At 38.0% G+C, this 22,446-nt stretch overlaps 1 protein-coding gene across 1 annotated transcript in view; it reads left to right on the top strand.

The window, feature by feature from the left end:
* Positions 1 to 22,446, top strand: part of LOC125230510 (nanos homolog 3-like) — a 41,523-nt gene that overhangs the window by 3,949 nt on the left and 15,128 nt on the right. Inside the window, exons 2-3 of the mRNA XM_048135685.1 lie at positions 6,908 to 6,965; positions 21,578 to 21,694. Of these exons, the coding sequence (XP_047991642.1) occupies positions 6,908 to 6,965; positions 21,578 to 21,694 (175 nt within the window). The remainder of the gene's footprint in view (positions 1 to 6,907; positions 6,966 to 21,577; positions 21,695 to 22,446) is intronic.

Below are 22,446 nucleotides of genomic sequence, written 5' to 3'. Positions count from 1 at the left end.
TCTTTTTTACTTTGACGTCTCTGACAGTCGCCATTTGAAAAGAATGAAATGAACGAATGATTTTGGGAAAGTAGTCGCCAAACGGTAACAATGTGTGCACGCGTAGTGCACACTTCTGTCACTTCTGTGACCATTTGTGCCTGTTACCAATCGTCCCCATTTGGGTCGCCGCGACTAAACGTCGACCGTACTGCGACTAAGCATTGAGACCCGAAGACCTGTGTGTACACAACATAGGAGGATTTGCGTAGGAACGGCGACCGATTATGGTTATATGGGTATAGTCCCAAGATTTTGGCGTACGCACTAGTTTTTACGAAAGCGACTGCCATCTGACCTTCCAACCCGAAGGGTAAACTAGACCTTATTGGAATTAGTCCGGTTTCCTCATGATGTTTTCCTTCACCGAAAATATTTAGTCTAATGTAATGTAATATTTATATAAATTATGGTAAGTTGAACTAATGTGTACTAACATTTCGTCGAATATGCTATGAAATATTGATATTATTGTGTCCTTTAAAATAGGCGATAAAGTATGATATGTCAGACTTTTCTATACTAACTAACAGGGTTTTTGAAACTTCAGGAAACATTTGAGGCCTAGACCGGGAAGTGATTTTTTAAATATATTATACCTACAAAGTATAGACCTTATTATCTCCAAGTACTTTTTTGATTTACTAGATCATCCTATGTACAAAATTACATCATCCGCACGAAATGTCCAAGCCCAGGGGGCCGATTTTTGAGTCTCACGGCGTTCGAATTCAGAAAATTGTCACTGAAAATAATAGGCAATTCACCAATTTCAACCGGTATTTTAGTGACAGTGAGACTCAAAAATCGGCCCCCTTACAGCTTTAGAGGTAGTTAAGACGATACAGGAGGGGTCAATTTTCCATAGAAACGCTCTCGATTATTTCCTTCCTGGTTTTTGAAGTTAGAGCAATGATTTTTTCAACACAGATTATTATTATTTTTATCTGTGTCGGACCGTTTTGATTTTTTTGATATTCTTATTTTTAAAGACGCTAGCGCCCATCAAAAATTTCCAAAATCAGAATCAAATCTTATTGATTATGGCGCAAAAAAAGGTGTGGTATTCAAAATTGGTAACAATTTGCCAAAAAAACTAAACGGTCCGACACAGATTATTTTATTGTTATTCAGATTCTCAAATTTCGTTACGATTGATTAAGTTTTGAAGGAGGAAACAGTCGAGAGCGGAACCTCGATTTTAATTTTTTTTTAAATAATCGATAGAATCGCGTTACTTTGCGGAAATCCATGTTAATCGTAAACTTTGCTAATCCGCGGATTAGCAAAGGAATGTTCTAGTTTACGATTAAATTTTTTTTCGCAATATCTTATAACTGAGTTGTTCTGACTGGACAATTCTTTTTTCTATAAATCTAGTTAAAAACACTAGTATATTTAACTAAAATTCCCTAATTGAAAGGAGGGCTCCTTTCCATTTTCGCTCCTGTAGCGTCTTAAAAAAGTTAAAAATCTATTGTGACACAATTTCTCAAGATAATCTTTTTAATTTATTTTCTTTTTGTTTGAACTTCTATTTATCTGTATATTACTTATTTACCCCCTTATTCATAAACGTTCACTACAGTTATCAAGCCGATAAAGTTCGTTTGTCCCTTTCTATCACACCAATACGTCGGAAAGAGATAAAAGAATTTTATCGGCTTGATAACTTTAGTGAACGTTTATGAATAAGGGCGTTAATCTTGTACGAATTTTATAAGTAGTTATACATATTTAAGGCTGATAAATAATACATACATACATACATACAATCACGCCTGTATCCCATAAAGGGGTAGGCAGAACACATGAAACTACTAAAGCTTCAGTGCCACTCTTGGCAAATAAGGGGTTGAAAGAAAACGAGACTGTGACATTGCTGATAAATAATATTTTCTTATAATTACTTACCTACATCAACGAGGATCCAGTATTATAGAGAGCTCATCACAGTGCATAGACTGCCATCTCTCGACACAGGCTTAAAACTTTTGAACCTCAGATTTGACAATTTGGCCCATATTTTTAACTTGATATGTGTTAAAATGTCAATTATTAATATTAGCGCCATCTAGCCCAGCGTCCCCCAAAGGTGTAACGCCATCTAGGCCACCGTACACTCTAAAAAATGAAGACCAACTAAGAGCAGTTTTCTCTTAGTTGACGTTAAGTTAATCACTACAATTACGATCTTATATAATTCAAATAAAGCTGATTACTAAAAACAACAAGGGAATGTATGATTGAATTAATTACTTCACCTTGAATCAATTATTAACTTGTTAGCCATAACTATGTAACATAGGTTGATTCAATCCTTAGTTGAACTTACTAAGGTAATTTAGTTAGCATAATTATTTTTCATGGACTTATTGAACAAGATCTTAATCGATTCAATTACGTTGCAAAAGTAAGAGCAATCAAAATTACCTTATTTCATTTGTCTAAGATCTTATCAGGCTCGTATGGAATCAAGATGCTTGACTACGACTATCAAAATATTGATAGGAGCAACCAAATTTTTTTTAGAGTGTACCTTTTTCTATATGGTTCTGAGGTACGTTTTTTCTTAGACTGTAGCTGTCTATACGGAGTTACATATGTCTCTGCCTACAATATACATACATTCAGATAAAAAAAGTTTAGTTCGGTAGGCGACTCCGACTTGAACTTAACCTACTTTTACTTATTTCATCAATTCAACAATTCTAATATCAATTACCTGAACTCAAAGAGGAAAAGGATTCGGACCTCCACTCCAACAAAAAACCGGCCAAGTGCGAGTTGTACTCGCGTTGTAAGGGTTCCGTACACTACGAGAAGGGCTTAAGCGCCTCCTTTTTAGTAGGAACATAAGAAATTTTTTGCGAATAATCGATATTTTGAACAAAACGAAACAGAAATAAGTTTATATGTAATATTCAAACGCGCTCAAACAATTTCAAGAGATTTGGTAACTCCTTGCAGCGGCAGTGAGTGAAATTCGTAATTTGAGTTTTTTTCTTTTAAGTCCGACTTACGCTTTACTGTATTTATAATAGGTTTCCTGTAATCTATAGATTGAAAACTATCTCGTGTATTTTTTTTTTAATTTTACGCTTAGTAGTTTCGGAGATAAGGGGAGGGGGGGATGGTCATTTTTGCCTATTTTCTTAAATAACTTGAATATTACCTTTCACTTTTACCCCCCAAAAGTGGCCCCTATAATTGGGTCACAGGTTTACATATGCGTGCCAAATTTCAAGTTAATCGGTTCAGTAGTTCCGGAGAAAATTGGCTGTGACCGACGGACTGACAGACGCACGAGTGATCCTATAAGGGTTCCGTTTTTCCTTTTTGAGGTACGGAACCCTAAAAAAGTGGGAAAGGTAAATAATATCAGAGTATCGAAACATTCGAAACAAATCTATTTGAGTGACACGTGGAAGACAAATCCTTTTACACGTGTTGTTTCTGTGTGAAATAATGTAAATGTCTGAGGAATGTTGTGTTGTGTATAAATATTTAATGATAATAATAATATTTAATGATATAAAATATGAATACAGAGCAAAAGGGCTGGTGGGTGAATTTCTCAGCGTGATTTTTTTGTGGCGGAGCTGATAATCATTGTGTGGGCTAATTGTTTCCGGGTTTTTATTTTTTTTATGAAAACCAATCCTAAAATACTACCTTCGGCAACATTGCAAATTGTTACAAGTGTTATGTATATTTATTTAAAAATAATTTTCCATCGAAATTCTAATTTTGGTGTAGCGTCCAGAGCCTGTTTTTAGCGGATTATTGCTATGGCCAATCCAGTAAATCCGCAGCTATAAAGAAGACTTGCCATAACTTCATTCTTTATTACATTAAGTATATTTTAAGATGACATAAGTCAATATTATTATACAATTTGACACTTATAACTGAGCACCAAAAGTTGTCCGGGGGAAAGAACCAATTTTGGTGGTAAGTATTGAAATCATTTTTATGGTTAAACGAGACGCAGCAAGACGAACAAACGTGTCGTAACATGACCATTCAGGTTCGTTCCTGCATTTAGACATGACACAAGTGTCATACCTTGCTGGATTGGTCCGCCCCACACAAAAATATCTAATTTTGGTGGGTCGTAATACTTTTTCCACCAAAATTGCATAAATTTTGGTGGTGAACAAATTGAGGGCAGTAACGTTTGTTTCTATTTGAAAAGTATTTATTACATGTTAAAAGTTTATTATTTCAAGTAGAAAATAATAGAAAAATGAATAAAAGGCTTTATTTTTGATTTTATTTTTTATTTTTGTGGGTAGACCAATTTTGGTGGCGACCATGTCATTGAAATCGTAATTTCTCTAAAACTACTTATTATAATGAAAGGTCATTGATACATAACATTGGTAATAATTAGTTATGTAACATCAGTACATAATTTCAACAAAAATTACAAAACTAAAAAAATCCACCAAAATTAGGCAAATTTCGAGTATGTTGAAATCCACCCTGGTGTCCTAGCGGTTAGATTGTGCGACTTTCAGGAGGTTCAAACCCCGAGTTAAACTTATGTGTGAAATGTATAATTTTCCAGTCACTTTTCAGTGACGGAAAACGTGAGGAAACCGGCCTAATCCCCATAAGGCCTAGTTTACCCACTGAATTGGAAGGTGAGGTGGCATTGTTTTTCCTAAAATCTAGTGTCTATGTATGTTTGTATGTCAAATCCTGGATTTAGATGCCAAAGCTGACCCCAGGCTCTCATAAACTGTGGTAAATTGGCGGGATACAGGTAGGGCGAAGAACAAGGCAACAATACAAATATAGGTACAAACTATTCTGACACCTGGTTATTCCTTTCTTTTTTTTAGCATAAACTCAATCTACTAAATTTCGTCACTACTTTGAAAATCTCGTATCTCATGCTTCTCCTCAAAGTTAAAACGCAGTAAGTCTATATGCATTCCATACATACTTACTACAATTTTCTTTTCATTGACAGACGAAGATACAAGTTTTTTTCAAAGCAGTGACGATTTATTGTTTTGTAGCTTTAGGTGTACATTAGTCCTAAGTCGCATGCCTTTTGTAATTTTTATTTTTTAAGCCGCTACGTCTTTTGGAAACAATATAAATGTTAACGACTTCCACGATACAGGCTCAGCCTAGTGTGGGAGTCACTGCCAACTGTTACTGTGTATTGATTCATTTTGGTAAATAAATGTTTTTACTACTTTTACTACTTTTTTTTTATACCATTGTCTTCGGCATGGTAAACGAAATATATAGGTTTTAATTTGAAGTAGAGGACCGATTTTTGAATCTTGAACGCATGAATTCGCCGTTCGAAAGTCGTAGCATTACGTCGTTTTTCACAGACTTTTGAACGGCGAATTCATGCGTTCGAGATTCAAATATCGGTCCCCAGTAGCCTTGCCATGAGCTTGACATTTACTAGGTAGTGCTCTAATATGCAAATGCGAGCGAGATGCATAGGAAGCCAACTCAGCAATTCCCGTCAACTTTGTACAATGCCACGTCAGCAAATTTTAATTGATCCTATTTTGTTACCAACATTTAATAATATAATTCGACTTTCGTAAGATATATACAGGATAATTGTTATAATTAAGAAAATATAGATACTAGAGAACCTTAATGACGAAATAAAACTTAATAAAATCTCAATTTATCAACAAAATCTTGGTAACAAAATAGGAATTAATAAAAACAAATTTAACTTTTCCCTTAATTTTTGTACAAACTTTTCGAGAACTGCTGAACTATGAAAACGTTTAATAACGTTTGCTTCAACCTCAATTTGGTGGTAACATGAGTCGTCAGCTCATAGGCAAGCATGGTCGCGTGATAAACGATAATTATAACTCCCGCTGGCGTATCATGCTGCAGATTTTATCACTTATCCACGTGGATAAGACATCTGTCACTCTCGAACTGACATACCTACTTGCTAAAGCGTGACGGATGCTTTATCCACGTGGATAAGTGATAAAATTGGCAGCATGATACGCCGGCAGGAGGTTTTGGTTTAGTACGGTTTGGTAGCCAAAATTTCGTAACCGGCTACAAACCGGGAATCTTGATTCCCATTTTGTAGCCGGTTACGTACTAGGCCAGAGTAGTGTCGTTTGGTAACTAAGTTTTGTAACTGGCTACAAATTGGGAATCAATATTCCCGGTTCGTAACCGGTTACGTATTAGGCCAGCGTGGTACTATTTGGTAACTAAGTTTTGTAACTGGCTACATAACGGGAATACAAAATTCCCTGTTTGTAGCTGGTTACGTATTGGGCCGAGTTATTGATTGGAGTTTCTACCAAATCGAAGCTAGAACGATGTACATACAAACAGACGGACAGAGCGAAACTATAAGGGTTCCTAGTCAACCGTAGTACTTTACTATGGAATCCTAATAAATTACTCAATGTCGACATTATTCGAATAAATCATTTATTCATGACGGCAAAAAAAAATCCATTTTGTAACCAGTTACAATACGGGATATTTTGTCCCGTTTGGAAGCTGGTTACCAACCATGGCTACGAATCGGTAATGATTTCGTCTCATTTTGTAGCCGGTTACAAGTGTTACAACACAGGGTTTTTTTCCCATTTCGAAGCCGGTCACCAAACGGTAATGGGAAAGTCCCAATTTGAAGCCGGTTACGAATTGGGATTGGGATTAGGATTTCGAAGCTGGTTATCAATTTTTAGCTACGAAACGGTATTGTAACGGGCGGTTTTCGCACTATTATAGTAAGTGCGATAGGGACGCACCGATACGATAAAGTTTATCTAACTACGCCCGCCCGCTTTTTTACTGTACTTTAATTAATAATGATTTTTGTAAAACGGCCCTTTTGTTTCAGGAGCCCTCCCATTCCGCGCGAGTGGGACTTCTGAAAAGACGCAAACCACTCGATAAAGGTAAAAAATCATCAAGTGTGTGCTGGGTTAACCCACCGGGGTTCTATCCAGATAGTCTAGCCGAAGTTTCAATCGTTACAGCCTGGCATAAAATACCAGAAAATAATAGGGGCGCCACGCGCTAGCGCCACCTATACTCAGTTCAACCTTACTTGTCCAATCATGTAAACAAACACTGCTGGAAAACATTATCTCACTTTTCTCTGGAATTGCACATTAACCATCTTTTTTTTTTTTTATTATAAATGGGCTTACTCTTGACCACAGACTAGCCAAAGGCAAAGACGTCACTAAAAATGTTATTATACACTTAAATAAACTCACAATAGTATTTTATGCAACTGGTGGTTAAAAGAGGTCAAAAAAGGTGAGTGGCGTGGGTAACAATTTGAGGCGAAGCCGAAAATTGTTAATAAAGACGCCACGAGCATTTTTTGACTCAGTTAAACACCGTTGCATACAATACTTTTTCTACGACCAAGCACTTATTTTGAAAGAAAATTATAAATCAACAAATACCTACTTTCAGTCATCTTAGTTATCTAGTGGACCGCCTACCATTTTGAATATGCAGTTTGAGTGCAAACATGAAAATAAAACTGTCTATGGTATGGTTCTTTGAAGCCTGGCCACTAAGACGAATCGAGCGGAGTTGAATCGAGTTCTCATACATTTGAATGCGATTCGACGCGTCGCCAATGAACGCAGCAGAAAACGAAGGAGTCTCGACTCTGCGAATTGGTTTGTTAAGTTGGTAGCAATGTATTTACTGAACTGTAACAGCTATATCGTGCTACTTCTACTAAATGTTTTCAGGGTATAGACTAGATAGACTTGTCCTGACATCTTTTATGTAGGGTTTTTAAGTTCTATGCACGACCTTGTAACTCACGAATAACAGTACGGGAGTAGAAAAAGTATTGAAATCAATCAAAAAAACCACTAAAAAATATCATTTCTAATACGATTTTCATCAATAGTCGCAGCGCCGGCCCGTGCACTCGATCAGGGTAGAGCGAGTTTGAGTCCCTTCGGCCGCGTACGCAACCGGAGCTTCGTAACCAGGCCCCGTAGCCGAATGGCATTTCTCCGACGCCAAACGAAAGCGATACGCCGCTGGCTCTGTCGCGCCAATACGCAAGCGCGATAGAGATAGATATCTACTAGCGCTTCGTTTCGTGAGCGTTTCGTGAGCGATTGTGCCATTCGGCTAGCCACCCAGTTGCCATCAAAGACTATTTCCGCCTTGTACGTAACCAGTTGCGATCAAAGCCTAATTTCTTCTTATTCGTAACCAGAGTTTCGGCGCCCTTGGGAAGAAGTCTCACTATGTAGGAAAATAAATAAATAAATTTTTTTCATAGTAATGCCGTAATTTGAAGATTAACGCAATACCGTTACCATTTATGGATTTCATCATACAGAGTGCGAAAGGGACAAATGCTTAAACTTTCGTAGTCGCACCCTAGTATAGTTACGTGTGAAATAACAAGCAAAATGGAGCACTATAGTGGCTAAGTCAAGAAGGCAGATTCGGAATTTGTCCTAACTAAAAGAGAAGATAAACAGTAAGCGCGAGCGAAGCGAGCGCGATTTTGTTTTCCTATTGACTCAATTAATTATTCCCCGCCAGCAGGGAATCCGCGAACTTTCAAGCTTTTATCGTCTGCAGAGCTGCGGTCTTTGACATATTTTGGGGTATTTTGACTTCACAGGGCGCCTATGTTCCCGACTTTTAGGCCTTATGTTTCGCCATTACTATTATTTTTATAATACTAAGAGTTAATTAAGAGAAACTGAACTTGAGTAGTTTCATGTGCTCTGTCTACCCCTTCATGGGATACAGGCGTGATTGTATGTATGTATGTATGTATGTAATTAAGAGATTAACTGCGGACTCGATCGTCACCGTGGGGATGCCCATTTCGGTATTTTGCCACTAAGTGATCTGAGTGCTTTGAAATTCGCTCACCATCTGCTGTGACTCACAAAATTGCGCCTCTCTGAGACGTTTTGCGCCTTTGGCTTTATGAGGAACTCCGCTTTGGACTATCGGGTAGACTCCTATTTTTGCATTTGGATAGCGACGTAACTTTGCCGTTCGCCGCACAACAACGTGGTTCGTCAAGAGCTAGAATCCTCCTTTTACGGCGCCCTAGCATCAGCGCCCTTATGAATGGCAATGTGGTGCAACTTTCCTCTAATCTGAATTACAAATCTAGATTTTCAATAGGTGGATTCATTTCCGACTCCTCTCGCCATTTTGTGATATCTGTGCGCCCACGAAACGTATAATTTTTTGTATGGATTTTTCCACATTCTCGATTTTGGCGCCCCCTTACCATGTGGCGCCTAGAGCGGCCGCTCCACTCGCTCTACCCTTAATCCGGCCCTGAATAGTCGTAATTACGAACGGATGACATCATAAACTCCTGACATTATGAAGTCTAGATTAGACGGTAGTCGTAATGTTGGGATGACAACTTATCGTAGTGATCGTTAGGAACGATCGATATTAATCATTGATCATATTTGACGTTTCGTTTGTTTACATGATAGGACAAGTAAAGATGAACCGACTGTACTATATAAGCCGTTTTGCATGTGGCCACTATTGAGTCACTTTTGTATGAGAACAGTAAAGCCTGGCGTCCACTGAGGCGGAATCGAGCCGCGAGTTCTCTTACATTTGAATGCGACTTGACACGTCGCTAATAGACGCAGTCTCATAAGAAATGCAGAAAGCAAATTAACGAGACTCGACTCAGCGCCTAGTGGGCGCCAGGCTTAAGTGTGATGCTTTGATAAAAAAAAATGTTCTATTTCTACTCTTTTATGCAAAGCTGTAGAAAGAGTGGGAGCAGCTATACAAGAGTGATATGGAGAGCTGGCTACGATTAGGGCTTCCAAATACCGGACGTTATCCAATACCGGTATTTATTCCGGTATTAGCGATTTCAATACCGGAATCCCGGGATCCCGGTATTGAGATCGCGAAAGTATAAAAACCAAGTAATTTGCTTAAAATAACAAATTTCATTCAAAATCTCGTTTGTTTCTTTTCATAAGTGGTATACTACAGCTAAATCTTGCCAATCCGACTTAGTGATGGGCCAAATCGAATACATTTCGAACTTCATATGTTTCGATTTGAACCCAAAACGGTTCTCAAACTTATGTAGCCAAGTCGGTTCAATTTCTATTGTTTATAAGTATACATAGTTCAAAGGGCTACGCCCCGTGCTCTTTATTTTTGTTATGAGTGGGACTGAGGACGCAGTATATAAGTAAAAGCAAACGGGAAAGAGCGCCAATTCTCTACTCAGGTGATTCTGTAGGGTTACCCTCATCTGGCAGAATAGTTTTAGTCAGAAACAGACTTTACATAACATGTTTCGCAGAAGCACTATCGGTTGAATGATCATTTTGCAGGAAACTTGGTTGGCATTATTACTACCAGCTCGCATAAGACACATTTGGCAGAAAAATGTTTTACAGAACATTACTCGACTTTGATTTAGAATAGTTTTATAATACCATAATAATCGTTTAGCACACTATGACATGAGCAGAATTATTACACGCTATCAAAAAGGAAATACTGCCCCAGGGTTACCGTTAGGTGCGACGACGAGCGAAACGAGGAGGAGTGTTAGGTATCTTGCATCCCCAACACATCCAACTCGCTATCCAAAAGCAATCTGCAACATTATGCAGCCTAAATATTATGCACAAATATTATTTGCGAAAGTATTGTTCGACTAGAAGACTATTATGCACATCAACATTATGATATTAACAGACAATTCGGTATTACAAAAATCTGCGAAATGATTTATACCAAAGCATATTCTGCGTAAGATGTTTCTGCCAATCGTGACGTGTCTCCTGCCAAGAACTCTTATACGGATCAAATATATGCGAAAAAAAGTTTCTGCAAGACAATAGTGAACCGATTCTGTAAGTCAGATATCGCCCGCCGCCAGATCGGACATTTCCCAAGAAGACGCGGCCATCCATAGCAAACCATGTTTTCTGCCAAATCGATCTCTTTTGGCTCGTGCGGAATAGAACCTTGTAGTTCAGTAGGTAATCTTATACATTTTATAGTCAGTGTTAATGGTGTAATTGTACTGTAGATTTAACTATAATGTCACTTTATTAAATAACAAGACACGTCATTGACTTTTGAAACCAGTACATGAGATGATTTTGTTTTTGTAAACACATTGTAATATTTGTAATCAATATCTGTGGTACAATTTAGTGGTATTTTTGTTTTTGGTGTCGCTAAAGGTGCTAAAGCACTAATAAAATAAATCCTCCAAAATCGCCAAATCATTTAACAAGTAGCCGAAAAAGTAGGTACTAATAAAATAAATCCGCCAAAATCGCCAAATCATTGAACGATTAGCCAAAAAAGCACTAATAAAATAAATCCGCCAAAATCGCCAAATCATTTAACAAGTAGCCAAAAAATGTAGGTACTAATAAAATAAATTCGCCAAAATAGCCAAATCATTGAAAGATTAGCCAAAAAAGTACTAATAAAATAAATCCGCCAAAATCGGCAAATCATTGAACAATAAGCCAAAAAAACTAAATTGTCCCACATAAATAATTTTATTATAAATCACATTAAGAAATAATCATGATAATCAAAATCAAGAAGGTTACTTCGCGGAATAGAAACACTTAATCTACGGATTAGAAAAGTAATTTTCTTGATTTTGATACTTCAGATTTCCCAATTTCGTTACTATAGGAAATGTTACGGCAAAATGTAGCGCTAGAGTTCAACACATTAACGCACAGCATGCACAGTAAACCATAGAGGAGCTACGTTATACGTTAGTTCGTATGTATTAACCAATTTTTTTAACATGTTTTATCTAAATATATAAAAGAAGAAGCTGACTGACTGACTGACTGACTGACTGACTGACTGACTGACATATCAACGCACAGCCGAAACCGCTGGTCCTAGAGATTTCAAATTTGGCACGTAGGTTCCTTATATAGTGTAGAGGAGCACTAAGAAAGGATTTTCCAAAATTCATCTCCTAAGGGGGTCAAATGGGGGTTCAAAGTTTGTATGGGGAAACAAGATTAGTTTGACTATTTTATTCGAAACTTCACAGGAAGATTCCTTAAGACATATGACTGAATACGTGTTTCAGGGTTTTTGAAAATTTATCCCCTAAAAGGGTGAAAAGGGGGTGATAAAGTCAAAAAATCAATATGGGTATCGTTTTTATGGTTTATCGGGTCGCTGATCACGATAAATACAACGTTTTTAAAATCTAACGAGGCGGAAGTGAAATACCTTCTCCCCTGTTGTGGTGCAATGGGGTTTAAATATCATCAAAAAAATATATAAAAGAAGATATTGACTGACTGACTGACATATCAACACATAGCCGAAACCGCTGGTCCTAGAGATTTCAAATTTGGCACGTAGGTTCCTTATATAGTGTAAAGGAGCACTAAGAAAGGATTTTCCAAAATTCACCTCCTAAGGAGGTCAAATGGGGGTTCAAAGTTTGTATGGGGAAACAAGATTAGTTTGACTATTTTATTCGAAACTTCACAGGAAGATTCCTTAAGACATATGACTGAATACGTGTTTCAGGTTTTTTGAAAATTTAACCCCTAAAAGGGTGAAAAGGGGGTGATAAAGTCAAAAAATCAATATGGGTATCGTTTTTATGGTTTATCGGGTCGCTGATCACGATAAATACAACGTTTTTTAAAATCTAACGAGGCGGAAATGAAATACCTTCTCCCCTGTTGTGGTGCAATGGGGTTTAAATATATAAAAGAAGATATTGACTGACTGATTGACATATCAACACACAGCCGAAACCGCTGGTCCTAGAGATTTCAAATTTGGCACATAGGTTTCTTATATGGCGTAGAGGAGCACTAAGAAAGGATTTTTCAAAATTCTCCTCTTAAAAGGGTGAAATGGGGGTTCAAAGTTTGTATGGGGAAACAAGATTAGTTTGACTATTTTATTCGAAACTTCACAGGAGGATTCCTAAAGACATATGACTAAATACATGTTTCAGGTTTTTTGAAAATTTGACCCCTAAAGGGGTGCAAAGGGGGTAAAGTCTTAAACACAATATGGGTATCGTTTTTATGGTTTATCGGGTCGCTGATCACGATAAATACAACGATTTTTAAATCTAATGAGGTGGAAAAGAAATTTTCTCCCCTGTTATTGTGCAATGGGGTTAAAATATCCAAAATAGCCATAAGTATAGCTTTAGTTTTTATCTTTACTTCTGGTTCAAGAAATTTCAAATTGACACGGAAGTTCCTTAGAGGAGCACTAAGAAAGGATTTTTCAAAGTTCACCTCCTAGCATGATAATTTGACAGGGGCAAGGACAGGGACAGGGCCAGGGACAGGGACAGGGACAGGGACAGGGACAGGGACAGGGACAGGGACAGGGACAGGGACAGGGACAGGGACAGGGACAGAGACAGGGACAGGGTCAGGGACAGGGACAGGGACAGGAACAGGAACGGGATAGGGTTAGGGATAGGGATAGGGATAGGGATAGGGATAGGGATAGGGATAGGGATAGGGATAGGGATAGGGATTGGGATTGGGATAGGGATAGGGATAGGGATATGGATATGGATAGCGATAGACATAGGCATTGGGATTGGGATTGGGATAGGGATAGGGATAGGGATAGGGATAGGGATAGGGATAGGGATAGGGTTAGGGTTAGGGATAGGGATAGGGATAGGGATAGGAATTGGGATTGGGATTGGGATAGGGATAGGGATAGGGATAGGGATATGGATAGGGATAGGGATAGGGATAGGGTTAGGGATAGGCATTGGGATTGGGATTGGGATAGGGATAGGGATAGGGATAGGGATAGGGATTGGGATTGGGATAGGGATAGGGATAGGGATATGGATAGGGATAGGGATAGGGATAGGGATAGGGATATGGATAGGGATAGGGATAGGGATAGGGATAGGGATAGGGATAGGGATAGGGATATGGATAGGGATTGGGATTGGGATTGGGATTGGGATAAGGATAGGGGTAGGGGTAGGGGTAGGGGTAGGGGGTAGGGGTAGGGGTAGGGGTAGGGGTAGGGGTAGGGGTAGGGGTGGGGATAGGGATCGGGATCGGGATAGGGATAGGGATAGAAATAGGGATAAAAATAGGGGACGGGGACGGGGATAGGGATAGGGGAGGGACGGGGACAGGGACGGAACGGGGACGGGGACAAAGATAGAGATAGGGACGGGGATAAGAATAGGGATTGGGGTCGGAATAATCGGTCGGCAATCGATATTTAGGCAGTGTAAAATGCAGGTGGCCCAGTGGGAAGGTATTAGTAAGTAGGCATCGGCGAGTATCCTGCATCCGTAAACTATTACATTCAATGTGCTGTAAGAAGATCGTTGTTTGCTTGCCTTTTATATGTTTACGTTTGCAATAAGTATAAGCAAAATGGAAAAAATTGTAAGCGATAATGCAAGGAAGTACTTTTTACCCTACCGACCATAGCGTCGAGATACTGGCTATGTGGGTTGTATGAAGTTTCCCCAGTATAAATATTTATATAGGTAAAATACATACATATTCGCACCTACGCTGTGGTCGCTGTGTAACAATTCTACAATCATTGCAAAAATTTCTTTTAAAACAATATTAATATGTGTAAGGTACATTCAGCCAAAACCGGACCGTACAGCAAATAGATCAGTTACAATGGCCCTCCAGTCGAGAATTGCCCCGCTTTACCTTAATCGAAATAATCGCGGACAGATGTACCTACAAAGAAACCTACGGATCCAAATGAAAATCTTATTTTTTGTAAACGTTTCAATAAGAATACTTTTATTACGCGGGCGAAGCCGCGGGTAAAAGCTAGTCTATGATATAGATGCATCAGAGCGATTTGTTTACAGGGGGTCTGTGGTCTGTGGCCTGTTGGAACGTTTGACGTGTTGCTTTGTGTCACACTTAACTACGTGCGAATTCACAAGTGCAACAAAAGTGTCAAAAAAGGTTCGCGACAGGCCATCCTCAATGAACGCTCTTGACACGCATAAAGGTAATCATCGAAAAAACTATCATTTTCACACAAATATTGTAAAAACATCAAACAGAGAATGTGTCAAATCGCGAAACGAGAGCAAAAAGCAAGATTTACGCGTGTAGCGGCCATCATGGTACAGAAATGTAACGTTTTTGATGAGTAATTTACGTTCATTTGGCAAAATTTGTTAGTTTCTAAAAATACCGGGATCCCGGTATTACTAAATTAAATACCGGTATTGAAATGTGCCCAAAAAAAGGCGGGATCCCGGGATCCCGAGATACCGGGATCCCGGTATTGGAAGCCCTAGCTACGATACGCTTACAAAGCGTAAACGGTTGTTAAGTTAGCTAGGTACCCAGGGACACTCATTAATACAGGAGAAAAATTGAACTACAGAGAACATCATCATCCTCCTTGCGTTAACCCGGCATTTGCCGCGGCTCATGGGAGCCTGGAATCCGCTGTGACAACTAATCCCAAGATTTGACGTAGTAGGCACTAGTTTTACGAAAGCGACTGCCATCTGACCTTCCAACTCAAAGGATAACTAGGCCTTATTGGAATTAGTCCGGTTTCCTCACGATGTTTTCCTTCACCGAAAAGCGACTGGCAAATATCAAATGACATTTCGCAAATAAGTTCTGAAAAACTCATCGGTACGAGCCAGGTTTCGAACTGAACTATTAGAGAACATCAAAGTAAATAGTCGGGCGAACAGGAACGTGACCTTGATGGTATGAAACTTTTTCGATCCAAGGGTCCGCCCTATGTCAATGAAAGATGTAGCTAAGTATATACATATGATATGAGAATGGAGATCGAGAAAGGATATGGATCTAGGAGCACACGAAACGCTCACAGAACGAAATACTCGCAAAAACCTCTATCGTTCTTGCGTATTGGCGCGACAGAGCCAGCGCAACCTTTCGCGGCGTTTCGTTTTCGTATCGCGTCGCAGAAATGCCATTCGGATACGGCACCGGTGGCTAGCCGAATGGCACAATCGCTCACGAAACGCTCACGAAACGAAGCGCTAGTAGATATCTATCTCTATCGCGCTTGCGTATTGGCGCGACAGAGCCAGCGGCGTATCGCTTTCGTTTGGCGTCGGAGAAATGCCATTCGGCTACGGGGCCAGGTACGCCTCTCTGTTAGAGATCAACCAAGGTCTGATTGACGGTGATTTTGATAACAGAGAGTGCTAGTGGTGCTAGTGTTAACTTAACACTGTTAAGCAAACTTCATAATTTCAGAGAAGTTTGACGCTTAATGTAGCACGTGTGCAGTTTGATACCGAAATCGTTGACAAAGCTTTATACACCGTGTTTTTATTAAATTAGTTAACTTTGACATATAGGTAATTAGGTCCATTACAGGAAACATAATGACATAGTTAGATTTCTTAGACTCGTATTTATTTTTCTTAAAAAAAAAACATACACCTGCGATAGATGTTACATCAATTTCTGTTGAGAAACGGGCTTTACAATTAACTCTATTGAGTAAGTGAACACACAAAGCCCGTTTCTCAGCAGCAATTGATGTAGCATGTAGCATCTATCGCAGGTGTATGGTGTTTTTTTAGAAAAAAAAAATGCGAATTTAAAAAACTATAGGTATGTTATTCTGTTTCCTATATAATGGACCTAACTATATACCGAAGTTCACTGATATCAATAAAAACACGGTGTAGAGTACCCTTCCAAAACCTCACTTTTCATAATTAATATTTTAGATCAAAAAGGTACAAGGGGGCTTAAATTAAATAGGTAATATTTTTTCCGACTAGGAATTTAAAAAAAAAGAATTAAAGAAATTAAACATGTAAAATCAGGTAACTCACGTAAAATTATAAAAATTAAAGAAATTAATGAATAAAAACCCGTTATCTGTATTTTGTCTCTTGAAAGCAGAATTCATTAAATATTGTCGCAAGGGTAACCTTTGAAATGAATGAAAGATGATAGCGCACGCCGCACCGAAAAGCAATATTATATTACCCGACATTGCTTTACGCGGGAAATTATATCTAAGTTACTGAATAATTCGTCTTGAAATTATTCCGGGCCACGGCGTATATAAATATCTTGTATCTTGAGTAAGTACTCTGTGTACGGTGTCCCCGTAATATTAATATGATTCAAATTAAATACCTACTAACACATATACCTAATTACAGGGTGGCACAATATACCTACTTAATTATTTTTCTGTCCTTACACGAATGACTGTCTTACAAATTAAAATGTGAAACCTTAATCATTTTTGGCCAAATAAATCAAATCGTCTTCAAAATATCCTCCTTTGGCTTTGAAGTACAAACGCAAATATTAGAACAAAAAAATAACGATATGCAGGCACCTCTGGTATGACTTTTGTCTAACTTAATCAATCAATCAATCAAAATATTCTTTATTCAAATAGGCTTACAATAAGCACTTTTAAATTGTCAACAGTGTACAATATTCATCTTATTCTAAATATCAGAGCAATTTATTGGTGCAATAAACAATATTGTTTTAAAACTACATTGATTTAATAAAATGATATCAATCTAAATTGTATAAAAAAATACTAGTATAAAAACTTCTAGAATAAATTCTAAATGTCAAAAAAATTGTATAAAAATACATTGAATTATCAATAATTATCATCATTAATAAGCTATATAATTAATGCACGTATAGCTTTTAAAATATCCTAATTTTTGTAATCAATAAACGGGCTAGGGTTTTAAGATTGATTACAAATTATAATTTATAGTTTTAAGTTAAGTGAATTTACGTAAGTGGCTGAAACGTATCGAACTTATGAATCTGGAAAAAATATCTTTATACAATTGGTATACATTGCAAACCTTGCGAAATGTACATGAATGCTGTTGAAATATCCATGGTGAATGTAGAAATATACAATATATATAGGCCCAAAAAATAATTTCGGTAACTTCGATAGTTTGGTTTATTTCAAGATTTCCCTATTCTTTGTCAACGTAATTTTGGGCCACCCTGTACCTGCCTGTCTTATCTAGGGCACTAGCCAGAGGTAGGCGTTTAGTTCCATGCCGTATAGTTTTTGACCTCACACATATTAATGTGTGAGGTCAAAAACTATACGGCACGGAATCCTACAACATATACAAATCCCTTACAGGTCGAACGTGATCGTCTTTTTCCGACGTTTCCTTAAGAATTGATTTTCATGTTAGATCAAGGTGTGTTACATTACTTTTATCGATACTAACATTAAAACATTATACATGGGAAAGTGGATGTGTTTGTTTGTTTGTCCGTCTTTCACGGCAAAACAGAGCGATGAATTGACGTGATTTTTTAAATGAAGATAGTTGAAGGGATGGAGAGTGACATAGGCTACTTTTTGTCTCTTTCTAACGCGAGCGAAGCCGCGGGCAAAAGCTAGTTTTAGTATAAATTTTAATTTTGACAAATAAAAATCACTGATTCAAACTTTCACGATTTTTACACATATTTAAAATTGCAAACGGGACTTAAAAGATACTCTATAAAAACGGTCTACACCCCTTTATCCAAGATTGCAGGGAGCCTGAGGTCCCCGAAGGACGTTATTCCGTACCAGTCACCGGGCGTTTATAAGATTGATTGCAGTTGTGGTAGTTCCTACATTGGTGAGACGAAACGTACCATAGCGGAAAGGGTCAAGGAACATATCGCAGCTGTCAAAAATCGCCAGGTGAACAAGTCTGCCGTTGCTGAACACTTGCTACAGTCAGGGCCTAACCATTGGATTGAGCTTCACAACCCTAAAATTCTCTCTACAGATCGTGGGTCATCATCATTCTCCTGCCCTTATCCCAGTCACTTGGGGTCGGCGCAGCATGTCTTTCTCTTCCATACATCTCTGTCACTCGTCATCTCATCATTAACTTGTTTTAGTTCCATATCATGTCTCACACAGTCCATCCACCTCTTCTTCGGTTTTCCCCTCCCGTTACTTCAACCACCTTCCACATTCATTCGTAATACCTTTCTCGTCACATGCCTTTCATCCCTCCGCATTACATGTCCATACCATGCTAGTCGATTCGCTCTTACTTTTTCAACAATCGGTGCTACTTTCAGGCTTCCTCTGATATACTCATTCTTTATTTTATCCATTCTTGTCACGCCACACATCCATCTTAACATTCTCATCTCTGCTACGTGCAATCTCTTTTCATCCGTCACCTTTAGGGCCCAACACTCTGATCCATACATGACGACAGGTCTGATGACTGATTTATAAATTTTGCCCTTCAGTCGAAGAGGCATCCGGGCGTCACAAATGGTTCCCGTGACCTGTCGCCATTTCATCCACCCCGTGCTAATACGGTTTTTCACGTCGCGGTCGATATCGCCATCACACTGTACGAGCGAACCAAGGTACTTAAAGTCGGAGCAGACTGGGTATTATACTTAGTAGAAAAATACGTGAAGCCATTGAAATTAAGAAGTATAAAAATTTCAATCGAGACGAAGGTTTTAATATCTCATCCACATGGAACCCGGTCATTAGTAAATGCAAGAAGAAACAAATATCGCGGGTTGAAAATCCGAATATCGTGAGTGTTGTGTGTCGACAAGGTGACATCCCTAGTGCACAAACTGTTCAAGTGGGTAGTCAGGACCAGGTGCGGGTAGTTCGAAAAACTCGTACAGCTAGAAGATGTTGATGTCAACTTCAGCCAGTCTGCTCCGAGACCACGGGGACAATGCCGTCCTTGAAACGTCGGAGGTTAGTGTTTAAAACATAGTGTTTAAAACATAGTAAATACGCGATTAAGTCCCGTTTGCAATTTTTAAATAAATAAAAATCAATTTTCTAAATATTATTACGGAGTTAAAACCATACGAATAATTTCGTACTTATAGGTAAATATCTCATAGAAAGTAAATTTGTATGCACACAGTCAGGTACACGTTATCCATGTTGTATTAAAAAAAATGTTTAAAATCACAAATTGAAGGTTGTGTTGTATCGTGATAAAATGGCACAAGTTTTTTCCCGGACAGCCTTCATGTCACGTGCTCATGGGTGGCATTTATAATGCAAATAGGTCGAAATAAAACTATGGAAACGGATAACATTATCCCATTTCATGAATTTATAATACATCCCCACGTTTCGAACCCTTTACGGCGTTTGTGGTTAACGGGTGACTATTTGTTTCTAGTTTATTTATTTATTTCATGAATAGGTGTAGTGCTGACCGAAATTAATATTAAATAGGGTGAATCTGAATTAATATTAAATTAGGTAAGATGGGCTCACCTAATATTTCCTGAATTTTACCACCATAAGTTTTTAAAGCATAAGTATGTAAATATTTGAAATTTTGGAGCATGTAGTACTTTATAATACAAGAAATGACTCAAACCCCCTTTATTTATCGCCTACATAAAAAAACACTATTTTTATCCCAGATAAATCTTTTTGAATATTCGTTACCTATATTTTTCGGTAAAAAATGATGCACGAAAATAACCTCGACTAGCCAAGCCAATTAGGATTAAAAGTACTTAACTTTCAGCGAGAGATAAGATGGGATTTCAGAAATTAGGCTTACTTATCTGGCTAGTAAATAACAAATGTTGAAAAGGGTGCGAGAAAGTGTAGGTAATTTGATTTTGTTACCTTAGGTATTTTTTTTATTATTTTGCATTTGTTTTTGAGGAAGATACATTTGCAACTACATGCGTACTTTCATTTGGATAGGCGTACATACGCCTACATACATAGGTCGTACATAGGTCGATTGTCAGTATCGTTTATGTAATTCATTAATTTGTCCTCAAAGTTTCTTTGTTCGCAATGTTCAAAATTCCATGTTTTGAACCCGTCGCTATGCTCGTCGTTTAATATTGGAATCTTTCGCTTGCTCGGGTGTCCATGGGCTAGGGTGCGTTTTCACATTATCGATATCGGATGTAGAAATGATTTCAAAGGAAAAAATCAAAGATGGAGGAGTAAATATATGGGGTATCGGTCCGACATCCGATATCGGATCGGATAATGTGAAACCGCACTTACTCGGGCACGAGTGGTTTTATGGTATGAATTTTCTGAGATGATTTTTTGGGTTTTGCCGTAATCTGTTAAACAAAAGCCTTTGTTTCTATTATTCACAGCGGCTAGCTCCCGTTTCCAGAGCACGTGCTAAAGTCTCAGTGTAGTTAAAAAGCAACTATCATGATAACAATAAGGTTCAAATTTATCAAACAGTTTACAGTATGCAGGTAACTTTTCTTTAAGATGACAAAACGTGTTATCTCCGAAAGGGCTTTTTATGGATTTGAACCTTATTGTTATCATGACAGTTGCTTTTTAACTACACTTGAGACGTTAGCACGTGCTGTGGAAACGGGAGCTAGCCGCTGTGAATAATAGAAACAAAGGCTTTTGTTTAACAGATTACGGCACAACCCAAAAATTCATCTCAGAAAATTCATACTATAATTAACAACTTTGCCCCTTTGTAAAACAAATAACCATTTCTACGTGTTTTGTTCAACAGATGCTTTGCTCGCCGTGAAGCTCGACCCGGCTGTGCTAGAAGCACAGGTGACTTTGAAGAAGGAAGACGAAAATCCAACTCATGAAAGTCCGGCGCTGGTCGCTACAAAGGGAAAAGGTTGACACAGTGTTTATTTTTAAACCCCGACGCAAAAACAACGGGGTGTTATAAGTTTGACGTGTCTGCCTGTCTGTCTGTTTGTCTGTCTGTCTGTGTGCGTGTCTGTCTGTGGCATCGCAGCTCCCGAACGTATGAACCGATTTAGATTTAGTGTTTTTTTTTTGTTTGAAAGCTGAGTTAGTTATTTTAGACATCCATTCTTGGTAACAAACTAAGCTACTCTGTCAAAACCTTTGGTAATCAACGGGGGTAATTCATTTATTATACTTCTTCAGAAATATATCAGTATATTTCTTGATTTTGTTAGATGAATACCAGATTGTTTAGATATATAATAGACAGTCAAACAAGGTTGTCACTGGGAAAAAAGCGTTAAACTCAGATTTTCTATAGGATGTTAAACAATCGAGTCTACATTTTTTTAATTTGCCGTTCTTTTTATTATAATGACGGAAATGGCTTGATGTTTGAGAAACGTTAAGTATATGGGAGCTATACCTATTATGCAATGTGGTAAACCAAAATGTGATAGGTAAGTAACTTATTTGAAATTGAATCCTTATAAGAGTTATAAGTACCTAATATAATTGAAGTAGGTTCAAGAAACCTTGACTGTTTGGCCTTTATAAATGACAATGGGGTTATTTGGGCGGGAAGGTATTTAACTTACCACAGAGGTTATATAAGTTATATTATATATTATATTATATAAGTTATATTACATACTAATATTATAAATGACAAAGTGT

This window comes from Leguminivora glycinivorella, chromosome 10 (genome assembly GCF_023078275.1).
Source record: "Leguminivora glycinivorella isolate SPB_JAAS2020 chromosome 10, LegGlyc_1.1, whole genome shotgun sequence".
In the NCBI taxonomy this organism is placed as follows: Eukaryota; Metazoa; Arthropoda; class Insecta; order Lepidoptera; family Tortricidae; genus Leguminivora; species Leguminivora glycinivorella.
The sequence above is the reverse complement of the archived record's forward strand: the minus strand, read 5'-3'. Positions and strand labels throughout refer to the sequence as shown.